The sequence below is a fragment of the Diorhabda sublineata genome, chromosome 5 (assembly GCF_026230105.1).
Source record: "Diorhabda sublineata isolate icDioSubl1.1 chromosome 5, icDioSubl1.1, whole genome shotgun sequence".
NCBI classification, from domain to species: domain Eukaryota; kingdom Metazoa; phylum Arthropoda; class Insecta; order Coleoptera; family Chrysomelidae; genus Diorhabda; species Diorhabda sublineata.
Genome location: NC_079478.1, coordinates 3,578,140 through 3,598,586, shown reverse-complemented (window position 1 = coordinate 3,598,586; position 20,447 = coordinate 3,578,140). Strand labels below are relative to the sequence as shown.

The 20,447-nt window shown below is 32.8% G+C and overlaps 2 protein-coding genes across 12 annotated transcripts in view; one reads left to right on the top strand and one right to left on the bottom strand.

The window, feature by feature from the left end:
- LOC130443774 (AMP deaminase 2) overlaps nt 1-5,759 on the top strand; it is a 29,582-nt gene extending 23,823 nt beyond the window's left edge. For all 10 annotated transcript variants that reach the window (XM_056778583.1, XM_056778588.1, XM_056778591.1 and 7 more), the window contains one exon: nt 33-5,759. In XM_056778583.1, the coding sequence (XP_056634561.1) occupies nt 33-894 (862 nt within the window). In that variant the 3' untranslated portion in view covers nt 895-5,759. The remainder of the gene's footprint in view (nt 1-32) is intronic.
- A 1,501-nt stretch (nt 5,760-7,260) lies between these two features.
- On the bottom strand, nt 7,261-11,790 carry LOC130444144 (nose resistant to fluoxetine protein 6-like). Of its 2 annotated transcripts, XM_056779185.1 has the most exons (5): nt 11,702-11,790; nt 10,136-10,304; nt 9,728-10,063; nt 8,188-8,520; nt 7,261-8,124 (listed from the first exon to the last, which is right to left on the bottom strand). In XM_056779185.1, exons 2-5 carry the CDS (start codon nt 10,259-10,261, stop codon nt 7,933-7,935), a joined length of 987 nt encoding a protein of 328 aa, XP_056635163.1. In that variant the 5' UTR covers nt 10,262-10,304; nt 11,702-11,790; the 3' UTR covers nt 7,261-7,932. The 2 variants fall into 2 exon arrangements, with proteins under 2 accessions (XP_056635163.1, XP_056635161.1); XM_056779183.1 differs by having other exon boundaries at nt 7,261-8,520.
- Nucleotides 11,791-20,447: the final 8,657 nt, after the last annotated feature.

Below are 20,447 nucleotides of genomic sequence, written 5' to 3'. Positions count from 1 at the left end.
ACAACAAATTCATATTTTCTTTTTCCTTCCAGCGACATTTTCAAATCCAACAAAGTATTGAGCTGTTTCCAAGAAGTGATTGACAATATATTCCTTCCATTGTTCGAAGTGACTGCAAAACCAAGCTCCCATCCTGAGCTGCACAATTTTCTTCAGTACGTTATTGGATTCGATTCAGTAGATGACGAAAGTAAACCGGAAAAGAATCCATTGTTTGATAAGGACACCGCCACTCCAGATAATTGGAACGACGAAGAAAATCCTAATTATGCTTATTACTTATATTACATGTACGCTAATTTAACCATATTGAATCATTTTAGAAAAGAAAAAGGACTGCATCCTTTTGTTTTAAGACCTCATTGTGGAGAGGCTGGACCGGTACAACATTTGGTTTGCGGGTACATGCTTTCCGAGAATATTTCTCACGGTTTATTACTCAGAAAAGTACCAGTTTTGCAGTATCTTTATTATTTAGCTCAGATAGGTATTGCTATGAGTCCTTTATCAAACAACAGTCTGTTCTTAAATTACCATCGCAATCCTCTACCAGAATATTTAGCTAGAGGTCTAGTGGTATCTCTATCAACAGATGATCCCCTTCAATTCCACTTTACTAAAGAACCTCTGATGGAAGAATATAGTATAGCAGCACAAGTTTGGAAACTATCCAGTTGCGATATGTGCGAGTTAGCTAGAAACAGCGTTTTAATGTCTGGTTTTTCACATAAGACCAAACAGTACTGGTTGGGTCCTAATTATACTAAAGAAGGCGTTGCTGGAAACGATATAGCGAGAACGAACGTACCGGATATAAGGGTAGCTTTTCGCTATGAAACTCTCATAGATGAATTGTCCAACATTTTCAAACCGCATCAGTCGAAATGTGTTTAAACATTTAGATACATCGCGTTATCTCCATTACCAAAATTTCTTCTACCAGAATCCCGACAATAATAAGTATTGAAACTAATTACTGACGCGAAACTATGTAAGTACCAATGTTATTCAATGTAACATTGGAATTAATTAGTAACATTAGTAAAACCCTCTGTTATGTTCCATTGAATATTGGAAGTGATTCAAGGGGATCAGTAATTAGTTTCAAATGAGTAGCTCCGTGTGTAGAAGACATACAGTTATGGATAAATGAGCTTATAATGTAATTGTTTACAAAAGTTCCTGAATTCTCATTATAAGTTACTTTGAACTATCTGAAATATGTTTATCAAAATTTTTTTTCGCGGTTATAGTACAGGCAAATTAGGCGATTTTGAGCCAAAACCTCAAATTAAATTGGGCGGTTTTGATTTTCTAGATTCTTGGAGGTTTTAGGACACTGAATAAGTCTAGCAACTTGTAACAAAATTACGGGTACGGATTTTCGAAATTTTGCGACTTTAATCTCAAAAAATAAACGCTAATAACTCGAAAACTATGAGGAATTCGGAAAAAACTGCTGTAACAAAAAATGTAGAGTTTTTGTATAAAATTGAAACTGAGATTCTAAGCTTCAAAATGAGTACCTACATTTTTGTGAAAAAGAAACTAATAAGAAGTCTGTGAATATTGAAGAAGTTCATGAAAAAAGTTTTACGCGGTTACCTTGTCGGTATTTTGGTATGGATAATTTCTAGCATTATAACACCGCACTAAGTTGAGATTCTTACGGTAGTATGAAAAAACTTTCACGCGTTTACCTTTTCAGTTTTTCCGGCATATTTCTCGTCGTGGAAAACAGGCTGCCATTTTCATTTGTGGTCGGAACGAACAGCCAAAAATACCCCGTTTTGTGATTAACTTTTATCTAGCGGTTTACGTACTCAAACGCCGTGTACCAAATCGATGCTGTTTTATGTCTATTATAACAAACTAAAATTTTAAATTTCGTTATCAACTATTTTACTCACTGGACATTTCATGGTATAATTGAACAATATTCAAAAACACTCACAGTAAGCAAACTGGTGAAAAATGTTTAAAATAGAGTCACGTTTTTAGTGACTTAGGGTTTAATAAAGCTATAATCATTATTCTTTAAGCTTTAGCCAGTCTGACTTTGTAAATATCAGTTATAACAAAACACTTTGGAGGACTATTTTTATGTAAAATTCAAAAATCTACAAATTTGAGCAGATGTTTTTTTATCTTAATTTTTCCGTTTTTCCTAAATTCAGATTTTTATCAACTTTTTGTCACCCCTTCCCGAGGGATGATTCTAAAAAAATCTTGATAAATCTATTTCGAATAATAGTGCAAAATAAATTATATTGAAAATATTCAGGAACTTACCCAGAATTCGCATTAGAGGACTCATTTTCTTGGACTAAAAATAAGGATCTACTTTAATCCTCCCATCAACTTGGAGAAGAATGTTGCGAAACATAGACTTTCTGGGGATGCCTCTGGTTAAGTGCTTCATTATTTGTACTGATTCGCAGCATATGGTTGTTCTCAATATATTTTTAATTCAGAGGAAAAATTTTCCACTTTGTAATTACAACTTCCTTTCATTCATCCATTGATGTATCAGACACAGGCAACATTCACAGATACAGAAAATTTGTGGCATTTATTCATATAAAAGTTTGGGGCCCAGTGGCCTTGGTTCTCTACAGTTCCATCTATTTTGTTACTTTTCGCAGCTTCACTCCCAGTAGATCAGAGGCATAAGTGTTGATATACAATACGAGCTTTGGAAAAATGTTGAATATTTATTTGACAATGTTCAAATTATAATTTATTTGAAGTTGTTAATTGTTTTAGTTCTTTTGTTTGGTTACAACAAAAACATTTGTCATAAAAAATCCATGCAAATTGCATTTTTATTTGTAATTACGAGAAATTTTTAAGGAACATTCTAAAATTTTCCAAAAACAATATTTCTATAATTGTGATGCGTTGTTTTTTAAAATTTGTTTTATTTAAAGTGGTTCAGAAATTATTTTAATCACTTTCAGTTCTTATGAAAATTATGACATTGAAAAAATATATAATTTATGATTGTACTCCAATGCAGAGTGCATTATTTTTTATTGTACATAAAGTGTAAAGACAACAAGGCTAAATGGATAGTAACCTACCAACGAACCTCCAAGATTAAGGTACTACCTGAGGAATTTAGTCTTGTGCCTGTGCCTTGACTTTTTTTTTAAAATCCCAGTTAATATGTATTAATATATTTATTCCGGTGGTCCAGAATTATGTACAATAATTTCTAAAATTGATAGTTCGTCCAAAAATGAGTAAACTTTTTTAAACTGAATAAATCAGTGAATTGGGGATCTTATTTGTTCCTGCAAAGTGTTATGATTAAAAAGCTAATATTTCGGAAGTCAATATAAGACGTTATATATGTCTTTGATAAACTTCATCATTTCAAATTTGCCTCAGTCCACACAGTCACACACAAATTTATGTACTATCACCTTAACGTCTGGTATACACTTACCTTACAAAAGCCATGTTTGATATATTGCTTTGCTTGCTGTTGTTTTGGTTACTACGCCCGCCAAATTTCAAGTTCTTTGTCCATATAATCTTTATGGATACTTTGAGAATACAATATCACTAAAAGACTTGACCTTTGATGACATTTTTCGGCTGTTCCTTGAATAAAAAGTTGCTTTCTTCATATCTGAGGTAGGTCTCGTTGCCTACCATCCAAATTAAGGTGATGTCCAGCTCCATTTCTTTTAGGTTATGTTTACAATCCTTGACGTAACTTAAATTTAATATTCTGGGTCTTTTATACCAAGTAAATCACTGTTTTCATTTTTGTTTATCATTGATGCCTATTTTGCTTTTAATTTTGTTTTTTTTTTTAATAATCACCGAGGAAAGATGAAGAGAGGTAATTGCTTTTTTTAAGAACTTTTCGATTAACATGCTTCTTGATTTTCCTTTATTTTTAAACTCCATACACAAGAAGTTGGTAAAATTGATATATGCTATCGCCTACTCCATTCCATAAGAATTAGAGTAAATATAAAGAGCAAGATTCAGTGTCTTAATTTTCAATTAATTCACAAAATTTGTTTCCTCCGATTTTTCAATGCCAAAATGTAATAATTTGAACTTAGCTATATTTTTGATTCAGTGTGATCGAAAATGTAATTTAATAACCTCACTTACATTTAATTCATATGGTATGAGATAGATGATGGTGTAATAAAATATGAAATTAGTTTGGAAGAAACAATAAGGTTTTTAATCACTTTTTTTAAGGGTTATATTTCCCTTATTATTTGGGAAAGAAATTACCGTGAAGAAGTACTTGTAGAAATTGATGTATAGAAATTTGGACAACTTTATATAATTGGGAACGTTTTATAACATTATAATATTCTTATACTTCCTTTGTAGGTATTAGTATTTACTTATATTCAATAGTTGAAATAGGATTGTGATGAAATAAAGCCTTACTTACATTAGTAATCTCATGAATATAACAACGCACGAGTCGCGCTCCGCGGCGTATGGTAGAATGAACAGTTTGCGGGATAGTTCGGATTTGATCGCGGAAACCGTTGCGGATGTCGTTACGAAAGTTTCCACTATAAAAATGGTAACTATCTAGTCCTAGTATAAATTTATTTTGAAAAAAAAATTGTAAGTATTATGGATTAGGTAACAGTATATCTATGAAAATAATTATATTTAAATTAGAGTTTTGGAAACATGTCCTAACAATGTTAAGGATCCAAGAGAATTCACTACTTACAATAATTTTACCGTGGTTGTCCCTTAATATTTTGGGTCCATATGGTCTATTCTCTATTTAAAATTGATTGACAATGTATTTACCAAATGTTATTCAAATAATTAACTTTCACCTCCAAATTATAGTAAACTAAAAATGAAATGTTTAATATCTTGAAAGAATAGAATTTTTGTCTTTAAAACGAAAAAAATTAGGTTATACTATGAGGTTATTCATCTCATCTGTTTTCATTCATATGTCCGTTAAATACTTCGTACTTTTCATTTTCCATAACGACAGGAGATTTAAATTTTCGTAATATCCATTTCATTTAAATATTTTTCAAGTGTAAAACTCATTTTTTTTACGACATTTAAATAAATCCAAATTATAATATTAGTTTTAAACTTGGGAAACTGTTCGTAGTCGTGATTGGTATTTCAAGTCATATCGAGATGTTATGCCAGTACATTGTCATACATACCATAATATTTTGAGGAAACAGAGCATAAGAAACTCAATGTTAAATTTGGGTTAGCTACTTGTGCTCGACCCTTCTGTATTCCTGCTTTTTATTACTGTTGCAATGAAAAACAATTATAAGTTCAACAATAATGAAAAGCAGGTACACAGAAAGTCCGAAAAGGATCGAGCGTCGGGGGGCGCTCGGGGTTCACAAGCGCAGGTAGCTGACCCAAATATAACATGACGGAACGGTGTTTCCTCAAAACCTTACGGTATATTCTTATACAAACTAACGTCTACTCGATCGCGATTCGCTGCTCGTGCTTTTGTTGATTAAATGTTGATAGTTGATCGGATTATATTGATATTTTTGTAAAATTTTTGTATCCTTTTTTTATTTCATAATCATTAATTACTCTAGATATTATAAGAGAATTGTTGTAATATGTCATTGATATTTAGTTCTTTTTTTTATTATAGTTCTATATAAATGTTTAATCATCCCCAGTTAACTATATAATGAATTAATGTCTGAATTATTCATTTTTACGATTGTTGTGATAATTGTTTAAAAAAATAAAATTTATGCAGTAATTGGGAGTTGTTTTATTTTTTTTTGTGTAAAATCCTGTGTTTGTTTTACTTTTCCCAAAATTGAATTATACGAAAGTAAAAGTTAGTGTAACAACAGTAATGAAATAATTGGCGCCTTTGTCATATGTCAAGTTCACTGTCAACGGGAACTGATGGCCTCGATTGCCAGCCAACACTGGCACTTATGGTGAATTTAGACCAGTGGAAACTTTTCACCAAAAATTATATGTGTAAAAAATAACATTTTATTAAATGTCGTAGTAGTGGTAGTAGCATGAGGGTATAATCTCTGTCCGACCTTAAACACAAGTAAAAACTGGGGCGATGAAGGGCATCTCCCGATCAATCCCAGTAACACAACACTAGTCCCATTTACAAGAAAAGCAATTTTAAGCACACCTATCACATAGAGAAGGTAATTACAAAAGCCATTGCCACCATATGGATTTATCGCAGGCTTTTTGGCAATACATGGGGGCTAAAGCATAAGCTGGTATTCTGGGTTACCAAACAATCATCACAACCATGATCACATATGCACCGCTTATTTGGTGGTTGAGAACTGAATGATTTAATCTGTCTAGGTATTACAGGGACAATTTCAACCTATCCTACCGTAGCCTTATAAGTTCTACTAAACCTCCTCCTCTTCACCTTGTAGTGAAGACAGAAGCCTAACCTAACCAAAAAAAAAGCCTCATTTGAGAGCCTCATTTTAGAAGCAAAACAAAATATCTTTTTAGTATAGGAACAGATTGACTTTAAAGCAAAAAAGACTATCCTAACAATCCAACACTAAATATTTTAGATTTTATCCAAATATCACTATTATAAAACAAAATCCTTTCTGTCTTTCTTTCTTTAGCATCTAATCGTCATCTTCATCGACTTTAGACTCTTATCTTCATATTTTCCTAGCATGTAGGTTTTCTGTGATCTGGTGATCCGATTCGAACGAAGAAATTATTACACTTTGAAAAATGTTTGTTTCGCCGAGCCTTTCTTTTTTTATTTCATTTTAATTCGGTACATACTACTCTACCTTCCTTAATCCACCATAATTCCTGCCCTGCAGAGGAAAATTTTTCCTATATCAGGTCCAAAGATAGAATAATCCTTAATCCATATGAATAATGGCCTCATAATATTCACAAACAACCCAACGAACCTCTACATATTACGCATGAGTCACAGTTGTAGTACGTTCCATATAATTATTCTAATTAATGTTTTGATGATTTCTTTTGGGACTCACTTTAAAAATGTTCCAATTAACGATAACTATGAAGAGAAAAGTGGGCATCTGAACATTAAGTCCAAAACTGATCGTTAAAGTTGATAAAAACGTTATAGAAAACATAATTTTCCATAAGTTTCATAATTTACCGCAAATTTTATGATTGGTGCCAAAATATCTCACAAACCATCACTAAGTGACTAAATTTTTACTTGTTTATATCAATGACAATCTAAAACGACGATAAACGAAAAATACAACAAACTGTATAAATATTTATTCACAAAAATAACACAAAGTAACGTAAATTTAATGAGTAGAACAACGCTAAAAAATTGGCGGCGTGTACTTAACAAGTGAGCATTTTATGATATAATGAAACAATACAAAATATTATTAATATTACATGAAACATTCTATTACATTACATTCTATTGAAAGAAAGTTTGATTAGGACTAGTAATTTTTTTTTCTTTTCTCACAGTTAACGTTTCAATTTTACAGACTGCCTAAGTATGAAGTCTATGAAGTTGCATCCATAAAACTTATTGATTTTTAAAAAAAATACAATCAAAAATAATAAGTTTTATCTAAAGGTAGAAGAGTTATAGTCTGTTTGAAAAGTGAAAGAGAGAAAAACTCCCATGAATTACCTATAAAAAAAGCCTAACCTAACCTAACCTAACCAACGATAAATACACATATTTCATATTTACACTTCGTAATCTTTAAAAAGTTCCAAAAATTCCAAAGTTGCAAAAATAAAATAGTTGAATATTTTTTAGCTCGTCACTGGAATACAATAACCGGTGATTTATGTTAAACATTCAGCCTTTATGGTTATTTCATGAATCACTTATCGATCTAGTAAAAAAATAGAGACCTTTCACATCGAAAATTAATACTACATTCATCTAAATATACTTGAGCTACTTTATAAATGACTATCACAAGTTACTTCGCTTACGCTTTCTTGATCTTCCACAGGCTTCGGCTTCGATTTAGAATCTTTCGAAGGGTGCATCAAAAGTAAACTAAATAGATTCCTAAAAGGTGCTTCTACAGCTAAATATAATACAAAAGCAGACGAAAACGCTAGGACCATATCTGACAAGGCGTAGCTTATCTGAAATAATATAAAACCATATAATCTATGTTTATTTAATGTGTAAATTGAATTAGTACTTACCACGTCGAAATAACTTATGAAATCAGCTCCGCCTTTCCTAGCAACTGCTCTCATTTGAAATTGCATATGAGTGAGGTAAGCACCGTATACTAATTTACTGAGAGGTATCCATGGTTTCCACGATAGGAAATTGTAAATCAATTTAGCGTGTCCGTAGCTAGCCACGTATAATACACCTATTGATCCTAGAGACCATGCTACTCTGTGTAAAGATGCATATAATGCCGATTCAACTGCATCGTATTCGTATTCTGCGTCGTAGAAAACTATACCGGTTAATAATGAAGTCATCATAATGGATATAGATGTGAGTAATATTATATGGGAATAAACCTGCTCAAAATAAAATATATTATCAGGAATCAAGCAAAAACGGCCGCATTTGGTTGAAAAGAAAGTGTTGATTCGTCAAGACAATGCACCGGCTCACATATCCGTTATTGCAATGGCCAAAATCAGTTTTAGACCCCACGGATTATTTTCTGTCCCCAGACTTGCTCGGTCAAAGATTTTCCAAAAATGAAGAGTTGATGTCGGCAGTTAATGGCTATTTTGAGGAGCTTGACGATTCTTATTATAAAACTAACTCTGATCCCGTTCATTATTGTTTGGAAATTGATTGAGTTAATTGGTTCATACTCATGGTAGACCGAAGGATAAAAGCGATTAGCTGACGGGTTGTTCCATTTGTCTATGGTTTTGCAACAACCATTTATTTCCCTTAAATGGCTTATTTCTCATGAGCAGCGTCATTTTCATACTTTTCTGAATTTTAGCTTATTGGTATTGAACTTTAGTGCAAAATCTGTGTGATCTGTATTTCGTTTTGGGTTAGGATCCACAATCAGCTGATAGTTGATCTACCTAAACCCGGGTTATAGTTTCCGAAAAGTCCTTGCACCATATTTGGAACCGTTGATAAAGATAAGATAATGTTATGTATTTGGAATTGATGAGCTGTGGAAAATGGAATTTGAAGTATGAATTACGTTGATTTTTTAAGTTCATGGGTATGAAAAGTCTCATGGGGAATATATACTTTACTTTATTGATCCGATTTTATGAAGGTTAAATTATATTCTGATTTGAGGGTATGGAAATATTTTCTTTTCATTCTAGGGGAGTAACGAGGGGGCTCTTGCGAGACATAGCAGATAATTCGGCGTGTAGATTTTGCACAGAGGACGAATCCTCTATCCACATTATCTGGTGCGAAACACCAAGGAACTCCAGAGTACTACACCTGGGAGCATACTAAATTCTAGACTTTTTAAAAGGATTGGGATTAACAGATCAGCTGGGTTCTCCAGTATCGCAGCAAGAAAGGGGGACATAATCGTTTGGATCTCAGTGTATATGATGCCCCAATATCCGCATACATAGTTTTGGTAGGTTATGATATGATTTATGAGTTAGCTTTTTCAAGATGCGGGGAAATTATGTACATAAATGATTGCAGTTTATCATTATTGTATAATGAGCGATGATATATGTCTTAACACGAATCGTTGTTTCAAATGATAACATCTAATAAACTCACTCTTTTGAGGCATTTTTCCGATCCTCTCATTCTGTAGTATAAATAACCAGCTACCATTCCGATGAAATACGGCGAAGCCCTTGTGTGCGATTTGGAATATGTTATGATAAAGTCGTCTTGTTTCTTTGGTTGTCTCAAGAAGTTCGGGTAGAAATATATCACAGCTGATGTTTGGTATTGCCATACAATGATAAATGGAACAATTATAGCCACCAAAGTGACCAGAGCTAAGAATGATAGACCGACTTTTTTGTTTTTGTATATTATAATGCATAATACCACTGCTATCATGAAATAGTGAAAGTCGCAAGGGAGATACCACGAATGTACCATACACTGAAAATTGAAACGATTTATCAATATCAGAGAATTTCATAAGGAGATATTACTTATTAGATAAGATATTACCATTTTGTCTACGTTGATATAATTGCTGATGTATAAAATATTTGTCCACCAATTTTGTCGACAATCTTCTACTTCCGGATGGATTATGGTTTTCCACATTGGACCACTTCCGGAATATTTAAACATAGATGCATAATAAAATATAACTATGGCATATAAAGGTGTTAGTCTAGAAGTAGAATTCAAATATTATTATGTATAATTTTTACCATTTGCATTTTTATCGAAGAAGATAAAAAACTGTTAACTGGCTCGGATTAGGTACGGTCCTAACGTCCTTGTCTGTGTCAGCTCATTTCGAGCCATGAAATATAGTGTTTTATAAAAATCGATAGTGTCTATTGAAATGTCTACCAAACAGTGCAAATGTTCACCCGTTGAAGCAATAATGATAATCACTCAACAATAAGTCGTAAGAAAAACACATTTTTTGCAAAGAATCGATTTTAATAATCAATTTAATCTCCTTCAAAAGCAATACACTCATTCTAACTGTTCTGTAACTTCTCGAGATCCGTGCTTGTAGAAGGATTTGTCTTTTGCTTCAAAATAGGCTCCAGTTTCAGCAATTTCCTCTTCATTTGAGCTGAAATTCTTACCAGCCAGCATTTTTTTGACATCAGCGAATAGTCAGTAGTCACTGAGAGCCATATCTGGACTAAACGGTGGATGAGAAAGCAATTCGAAATGTAATTCATTCAATTTAATCATCATTGCCATCGACTTGGTGAAACAGTGGTTTTTTATTCGGCATATGAGGTCGTTTTGCCTTGATTTTTGCATTCAAACGATCCAACAACTCTATGTAGTAATCGCTATTGATTGTTTCTCCCTTTTGGAGATAGTCAATGAACAATATTAAATGCGCATCTCAAAATATTGAAGTCATAACCTTCCCAGCTGACTGTTGTGCCTTCGGATACTTCGGACGTGGTTCACCGGCTGCAGTCCACTCAAATGATGATCGGGTAAGTAAAGTGAAGGATCAATGTTTCAGCTATTGTCACATATCGATGAAAAAATCTAATTTATTACATGTAAACATGGCCAAACACTGCCCTGAATAATCAACACGTTGTTATTTTGGATCGACCGCAGCAACCACTTTGAAAAAAGATTTCTCATGGCTCATTATTCACATATAAATGTAAACACACTGCTTTCTGATATCTTTTTTGATGTTTTCTGGAGTAACCACTTCAATTGGACGACCAGAACATTCACCCTCATCCGTGTCCGTATGACCACGTTCAAATTCAGCGAACTCTTTAACAAATGATTTTTTTGTGATGTGAATTCATTGTTTTGAAAATAACAAAAGTAGCTTCACTTAAATGGCTGTCATTTTTTTTTCATGTCACTTCATAAACGTCATATGTATTTGACAATGGCAGCGCCATCTGTATGTCAGTCACACGACTTATTGAGTGATGATATAGTTAAAAGTGATTACTTATAATTAGTAGAGCTAGGCTACGAAAATACTTTTCATTGAAAGCTTCTTGAAAGAACAGTTTGGAAAATTGTAAAGAATTCGACAGCTCCTAAAAAACACGAATGGCTTACCAAATCCGAAATATGTGGCCGTAAAAGAATCATTGAAACTTGATTTAATACCGATTGAAATTGACAGCGAGTCCCCTGAATCTACTTATGAGGATTGGTGTCAGACGAACATGTGTAAGTGAATGTTTTTGAAGGACAACAAGACTGGTTTGAATGAAATATCTTTAAATAAAATAAGAAGAAAATTATAACAATTTATAGAAATAAATACCGACCGAATGATATATATTTTGAAACCATTAGTTAAAAGAAAGTGATTACATAAGAAATAATTTCGAAATTTCGTTTATATTCGAATAAACATTTATGGAATCACAAAAACTATCTTTACCAGATAATAATTTAGCGGACTCGAAGAAACCACTGTCTGATTTCGGGTTTTTAACTTGAGGGTGTGGCAGTACATTCCTAAAGTTTTGTTCAACATATTTTTTAAGAGCAAATAATATACGTGACGTCCTTCAATACATTGAGTAAACCATTTGTAATGAGACCTTTAAACAAAAACGCAAAAATTCTGCAGAAAAAAATTACTAGGATAAATCAGGCCGGCCACTGCGAATCGCTTCTCATGACAGCCATTGATTCTCCTGTGGTGTGTGCCGTTGCACTTTCTTGTTAGAACCAAGTCCAACTCAAATAGCTGTGGTTACCTAATCCCTGTAACATTTTGCATACCAGACCGAATACACATTCCTCAAAGAATAATTGCAGATGACACACCACACTGCGACTATATTTGAATGCAAAGGCTTTTCATGCAATTCTCAAGAATTGGTGTCAGTCCAGTAGGGCATTTCCATTGTTCTCAGGAACATTATCCAGAAGAAGCTTTGTGAATTGTAGTCACATTAAGGCAGCTGTTGCACAATCTCCATTATATGTAAATGTAGGTATTTATAAAGAAATCTGTTCAAATATTGAAGCTCTCACTGCTTCAATATTCTCAGGTAGTCGAATAAGCCGAAGGACTCCAGTTCCGACCCAAAATAGAAGCTGAATTAGAGCTATTTTGATCGCTAGTTTGCGATCACAGAATATTCACATCCGTACAAAAAATTATTTGAAGATATTTTTTTTATAAATTTATTTCACAAAATGAAATATATACAGAATGGAAAACATCAAATCCAAATTGACATCTATTTTTAGTAGCTCTTATTCTCTTAATTTCGATTATATATTTTGGTCTGTGTCTCCAATTTTGATGATTACAAAGCTTTGAAAGCCACCTTGTAAGCTCAATAATGAGTGATCATATTTTCATTTCATGCCAAGAATAATAAAAGCATGAAAACTTCAATTTATGACTTTGCATCTAAATCAACTTTTACAAAAAGAATACATTTTTAAATATTTTTGATAGTCTCTAAAAGTTTTATGCGAAAAAAGTCAAGTTGAATACACTCAACGCAAAATCGGAAAATGTGTCGAAGGAACTCGAAATAAGTTACAAATAAAACATATGCCATAAAATTATTATCAGCACACATAATAGGAGATTAATAACGAAAACCTTTAAAATTTTATCAAAATATGTTACAAAGACTTTTAGGAAGAACTTAATTGATGTAAATGAAGAACCCGATACCTTAGTAGTCATGCTTTATTTATGTCGTCTGATACGTCTATAATCCGGTTGAAATCCAGCAGTTTTATTCTTTCATTTTTTATCAATTACCTTGAGAAAAATAAATTTGATTAAGTTAATTTGTACTTACCTTATATACCGCATAAATACTATGACCCCTGGGTTGATAAATCGTTTGTCATACTGTACAAGCAAGCAATAAGTTACTAATAAGCCACTTAAAATGAAAAATGAATCAACGAAGACATCACCATGGAAAAATATGCTTCCCACTGGAGATCTGTATTGCTGAAATTAGTAATTATAGAAAATATATTTTTCAAAATTACAATTACAATGTATGCCTCAATATCCAATATTATGAATGTGAATGTAAGTTTTTTTCGCTTTCACGTGAAAACTACTTAACCGATCATCATGAAACTTTGTACAGATATTTTTGGAAGTATTAGATACTTTTTATTAATAAAAAATTATTTTTCCCGAGATATAAAATACTTTTTTGTCAAAAATCGCAAAATCTAGCTTCTTAAACGCCATCCAATCGGCTATAGTGTTAGTTGTTTGGAATTTTCTTTATTTTTTGTTATTTTTTCTTTCATTACATGAGTAGTATAGAACTATTTGAATTTTTGAGGTTAGGTATCATTTTTGTAGTTAAATGCTACTCATTATATTAGATCTTACTCTTTGGTTTTAATTCTTACTCTGTTCTTCTTTAAAAATGCCTCGGAAGCAAAACTCCCGTGCAGCAAAAGCTGCCCGAAATAAATGATCTTCGGTTCACACAGAGATGAGAAGACAACAGCAAGCAGAGCGACAAAGTGTTTTTAGGGCAGATGAAGCTCCTCTTTAGATACGAGTTCGTGGAAAAAGTCAAACTACGTTGTAGGCGAGAAGAATTCATAATGCAGAAATGCAGGATCGATATTTAGTGGTAATTAGGCTTCAATATAATCCTTTGATTGTTATTATCTTAATGAATGAGAAAATGTTACTATTGCGATGCTTTCAAATGAAACTGTTGGAATGTGCTGTTCCAGTGGAAAGGTTTTACTTCCATTACTTGTTGAAGAGCTTTTAAAACTTAATTGTTAGGTCATACAGATGAGTTGAAGCAAAATAAGAAAGGACAACTCTTGCTTTCAATCATATAGATTCATTTCCATTGTAATGATCTCTTTTCCTTATTTAATGGCTTCAATGCGAACGAAGCCGTGGGTAAAAGCTATATAATCACCCTTATACTATACTTCAATTTGCATGAACATGGTTTTCAAAATAATGAAATCTGAACTTACCAATTCGACGAAATCAAAATCCAGTACAGCAGAAGCTAAATGTGTTCCAAATCTATGATCCATTATAATCATTAAAATACAAATAACACGCATACCATAAAGAATTGTTAGAGCAGGATTGCTGTCATCAGACTGTGGAAGCTTTTTTATATTCTTTTTAAGCGAAAAAGTTAATAAAAGTGATGCCATTGGTGATCCTAAAAATTATCTTAATTACTTGACATAATCTACAATCTTTTTCTGTTTACTTTTAAGAAATTATCTAATAAATACACATTATACCAAAATAAGTAATTAAAGACTAAGTAATATACTAACTTTCAACTAATTTCTCGTTGGAGTAGTTCCTGAAACAGTCGTACGTTGTTGACATGATCACAAGAGCTACTATTATTGCACACACTAATCTAAAACAAAAAAATAGTACTAAAAAACTTCTAGTTACCTCACAAATTAGTTTAGTACTCACCCGAAAGAAATTTCAACTTGGTCGAAGTCCTTATTGTCATCCTGTTTCTGACAAGACGATTCATCGATGTATGACGAATAAGTAACGTTCATGTGTTTCAAAGGAAAATCAATTGTGTTAAGATATCGATTCAAATATCTCTGTAGACCGTTTGCTGTACATGAAGCAGGCATACACCAACCCATCAGGACGATGTTTTTCGGTTGTTGGGAAGGATCTTTTTTATCCTGTGAAAAAGTATTATCATGAGTAGTAAATTTATACTTAAAAAATATCAATTTTTAAATCGATACCATCCAGGATCTGTGATAGGGTTAGTTATTATCACCAACACTGTTTAACGTCTTCATGGACAGATCCTTAGTAGGAAGGATGATGAAATGTAAAGGTATAAAAGTTACAGTTTGAGAAAAAATAATTGCGTGATATGATGCTGCTTTTATACATAATAATCTTGCAAGCCAATAGAATGTGGAGTACCCCAAGGCTCAATACTAAACCCTATTTTGTTTCTTCCGTTTATAAATGACTATCTAGACATCAGTGGTAAGATATGTCAATTTGCAGACGACATTAATATCTCTTGGAGCAACCCTGATCTCAGGGCACTTCATAGGATCAAATGTAGGGACCTAATCACCCTTAAATCATGATGCGATTGTAATCTTTTATGTCCCAAGGTGCCCTTACCTTCTGGTATAGGTGTAGTGCGACTCAATTTGAGCGAATCTTCAAACTACAAAAGAGAGCTGTTGGATATTTACTCGGACTAAACAGCAGGGCTCACCGCAAGGACTTCTTTAAAAGATTAAAAATTCTGACTCTTCTGGTCTTATTCATCTTTGAATTCGTTTCCCTAATTCGTAAGAACGCTTCTCCAATTTCAGAAAGATCGTTGCATTTAGGAACCTACCTACTTCACGTTCAGAATAACTTAAGTGCTCAATATTTTACAATGCAAAAAAATACACAATCACTTGCCAATTGAAATCAAATAGATATAATATTTTCCCGCATTCCGCAATAATTTGAGGGCATATTTATTGGAAAGTGTCTTCTATTCTGTAAACGACTTGTTTGTTTTTTAGTTTCTACAAGCTTTTGTCTACAAATAGTAACAATTTTTTGACAATAAAGCATTTCTCTCTCTGTCTTTCTCTCTGTAAAGTAGAGGAAACTACAAAATTATCATGGATTAAGAATAAACCAAGAGGAAATAAAGTATGTGGAGCGGAAGTAAAATGTGATTGTTAGAAAGGAATACATAGAGATCAAAGCGGGAAAGGACAAAAATGAGTGAATTCGAATACCTGGGAGCGACGCTGCCAAATAAAAATAAACAGCGGACTGAAATAAATGAGGGAATAGTCAGAGGAATTAAAACCGAGAGATCCTTAAGTAAGTTAGTGAAACATGAGTTTTAATAAAGGTCGAAGAAACAAATCTGGTTACAAGGGAAAAGCAAGTGTCGAGGGAAATTTTTGGGGGAATATAAACAAGTGAAGGACTATGGAGAAGAAAAATTAACCAAGAACTGAAGTTTTTGTATAAATATGCATCAATAACAAGATACATAAAAGCCCAAAAATAAGATGGATATTGAATGGATGGTGGGAAATAGATTTTCAAAAAGGGTCATTGAAGAAGGGAAAGGAGGTGTAAGAAGGAGGAGGAGACTATAGAGGAAATGGCTGAATGGAGTTTTGAAGGATATTATACAGAATCGCAGTGTGTAAATTCAGATAGATGAGATATAATAAAAATAAGACATGGACATTGAATGCCTGTAGTTTTGTCAATGTATTAACTAAAATGATTATCCTTAATGATATTAAGTGCACTTTTAGGGTAAGTACGTCTATTTACATCAACAAATTTCTCATGTTTTCGAGGATGATAAGATTAGTATACTATTTTTAAAAGTATTCACTTTCCGTTTCCAACATACAGTAACTAAAAAATTGAAATATCGAAGAAGTTATGGCATATTATTCGTTTTTGGAGCGTAAATATATATATGTACATCACAAACGTGTTATGAATAATAGTTATATAAGATCCAAAAAGTTGGTTAACTGGACATGTTCACTAACCAACCGTTGGTAATTAAAATTATAATGTGAATGATCGCGCTGAACTGCATTGTACAATATTATGTAATTTGTGAATAATAGTATACCTTATATAAAACCCAGTGTGCTATAACAAATCGTTAAAAGCTTTACCCACTTTCCTACTTGTAGGTCAGTTATGCAACTATCAGTGATTTCAATGTCGAATTTTACGCGATCGATTACTGATGATATTTATTAAGATGTAGAGAAATTGGTGTGAAATACGAGGTTTGGTTATTAAATAACGAGACTGCGCGCCTAGAGGGCGCCCTAAACGGGTGAGGTAAAAAACGAATAGTGCGTTGGGTATCTAGATATCTTGTCTATGCACGTCCCAAAACACGTTTCCGTCACTATTATAGTATTTGAGCAGTAGCGGTTGGAACCGAACGTATTTTTTTCTCACCATGTATGACGGAAAACAAGAGCAACGTATCAATTTCAAATTTCTCGTTAAACTGAAAAAAACTCCGACTCAGTGCTACAATTTGTTGCAAGAGGCCTATGGGGACAATTCTCTATCTCGAGAGAGCACTGAAGATGACCAGCGCCCAGGTCGCCTTGTGACTATTTCAACTCCAGAAACAGTGACCAAAATCAACCAAAATGTGCATGCATATCGTCGAATGAGCATCCGGATTATTGCCGAGGCTTTAAACGCCGATAAAGAAATGGTTGGAAAAAATTTATACGAGGAATTACACATGACAAAACTTGGTGCCAAAAAATCTGACTCTGACCAAAAGCTCTTGCGTCAACGGGTCTGCTTAGATTTCCTTTGAAGGATAGAAAACGATCTGCTTTGAAGGGGACTCCATTTGAGTCGATGGAAGTGGTAAAGCAAAACACGGCAAATCTCCTAAAGAACCTCACCAAAGAAGACTTCCAGCACTGCTTTGATCAATGGAAAACACGTATGGAAAGGTGTGTGGCGAGGAGAGGGGATTGTATTGGTGTATTGAAGGGGAGCATTCGAATCTAGAATATTTTTTATATTAAAACCTTTTTTCATTATTTAATAGCCAGACCGCGTAATTCCACACGTTATATAGTCGCGTAAAATAAATAAAATAGAATACGACTCCTAACATTGACAGCTCATTAAAATTCCTTCTTATTGATCTTGAAATATCTTCACTACTTACATGAAGTTTTCTAAGAACTGACTCGTTCGGTGAATATAAAAGAGATTTTGGGTTTCTTGATGGCTGTGTTGGTTCAGGAACGTCAGCTGTGATTGTAGATATGCAGTACTGGGTTGGAAACGGAGACAAAGATTGCAAACATTCTTTGAATTGGCCGAATTGAGCAATATTTCCAGTCAAAATTCCTATTACGGATTTGGCTGTAGAGTCTCTCACTGAAATAATGAAAAAATTAGTTATAAATCATTAAATATAATTTTTGACGAGCCAAACACTTTGGTATCAAAGTGCATACAAAAAGGTTTCGATTCTACAAGGTTCAGTTCTAGATCCTATCGATTTTCGTGAATTTTTATAATGAGTTTTTGATATCTTGATACTTGTGACTGAATATTTTTTTTATGTACGAGTAACTATGTGTCAATATAAGAAATTTTTAAATAAATAAATTCACTCATAAACTTTGGCAACGGTGTTTTAACTATTCTTGATGACTTTTAATTTTATCGAAGTTATTTTTAAATAAGGGTGGCGCCATTTTAGCATCAGGGTACATTTCTTTTTGGTTATATTTGTCGTTGAAATTTTTCATAATGAGTTACTTGAGTGATTATATGAAAATTTTCAACTTTGCATACTTTAATCTACAATTGCTACATTCATACTAAACCATTTGTCTACACTCTGCCATTCTGAAAGTTTTTTGAATTGTAATTTGTCGTATACAGTTGGACACTTTTCCAAATTATCTACAATATGAGATACTCCTCCTTACCTCTACTCTCCACTAATTGAATCCAAAATAAAATATGAATACAATTTACTTTGTTACATGTCATCCCCATGTGTTAATGGTATCGGTAGTTCGTCTGAATACGCATCCTCTATAACCGCAGTCATAAAGTTAAATCCATTCTAAACGTGTATTGATTCAATCGCACTTTTATGCATTTCTTAATCTAGGTTAATGATTGAATCAAATAATTTATAGCGAAAGCATTAAGCAGTGCAATAAGTAAAAATGCAAATATTTCTAAATACATTTTGTTTCAATTGAGTTGAATTACTGGTAAATCATGAAGAATACTTTAAGGAAACGCTTATAATTCATTGGAATAAATAAAATTTTTATTTTGGTTTCGATTGTGGTCAGTAGCGGTCCACAGAGTTGCAAGTTATAATTATTTCAAACAGTTTAGCATATCTTATGTTCAGTTTACCATTTTTGTATTAAGTTTTAGCAGTTTATTTTATTATTATTATTATTCACTATCGGTGATGATTTTTTGACGACGTTTTGAGGTTGACGATACAGTGTCAAATGGTGAAAAAAGTATTGAAATAAGTCGAAAATTTGGACATAAAGATTTAAGACATTTGCTTGAATGCCTAAGATGAAAAAGTGGTGAAAAATATTGTGCTGTTCACGTGATAAAGAATGAAAATGAATATTCTATTTGACCCTCCGCAATGTCAATAACACTTAATATAGAAGATTCCAAGAGTTTTGTTTTACTGCAGATTAATACGTTGGTAGATTTCATTTTATATTTAGTAGAAATTTATATTATAAACTACGTTGTCGAAAATAAATTATGCAAATGAAATTGATATGTAACAAATATTAAGAGATACTGAATACATTGTTTACACAAACACCCATAATTACAGCGTCTGACGAAAGACGAAGGTAAACTGAGTTTACCTTCAGTCTCTGAAGCCGATAACGGTTCCAGAAATTCCAACTTAGTTAAATATTAAGAGATATATATAATATAATATGGTTGTTTACGCTCAAAGCAAATGGTCGCCTATTTTTGCGGAATAATTGAACATATCGCCTCCGTTCCATTGGAACAACAAATTCTGAATGTTATACTAGCATTTTTTTGCCAGAACTGTTGGATAAAATCAGGAAAACCAATCACAGAAGACGGATCATTCTTCACAACGACAATGCGAGCTCTCACACATCAGTTCAATCTAAAACGCTTTTGAAACAGTTGAAACATTGAATTGATGGTTCATCCCCCGCATTATCGTTATTTGGCACCCAATGGAGAATCTTTTGAACAAAAATAAACCCATAAACAATTATAAATATTTGTTCTTATTCATCTATCTCA

What these genes read in the sequence shown, in the direction of transcription:
- LOC130444144 (XM_056779183.1), bottom strand. Translation starts at nt 10,261, where the DNA reads ATGTTTAAATATTCCGGAAGTGGTCCAATGTGGAAAACCATAATCCAT. An exon ending in ATATCAACGTAGACAAAATG is followed by an intron (nt 10,064 to 10,135) that starts GTAATATCTTAT and finishes TTCAATTTTCAG; the next exon opens with TGTATGGTACATTCGTGGTA. An exon ending in CGGAAAAATGCCTCAAAAGA is followed by an intron (nt 8,521 to 9,727) that starts GTGAGTTTATTA and finishes TATTTTGAGCAG; the next exon opens with GTTTATTCCCATATAATATT.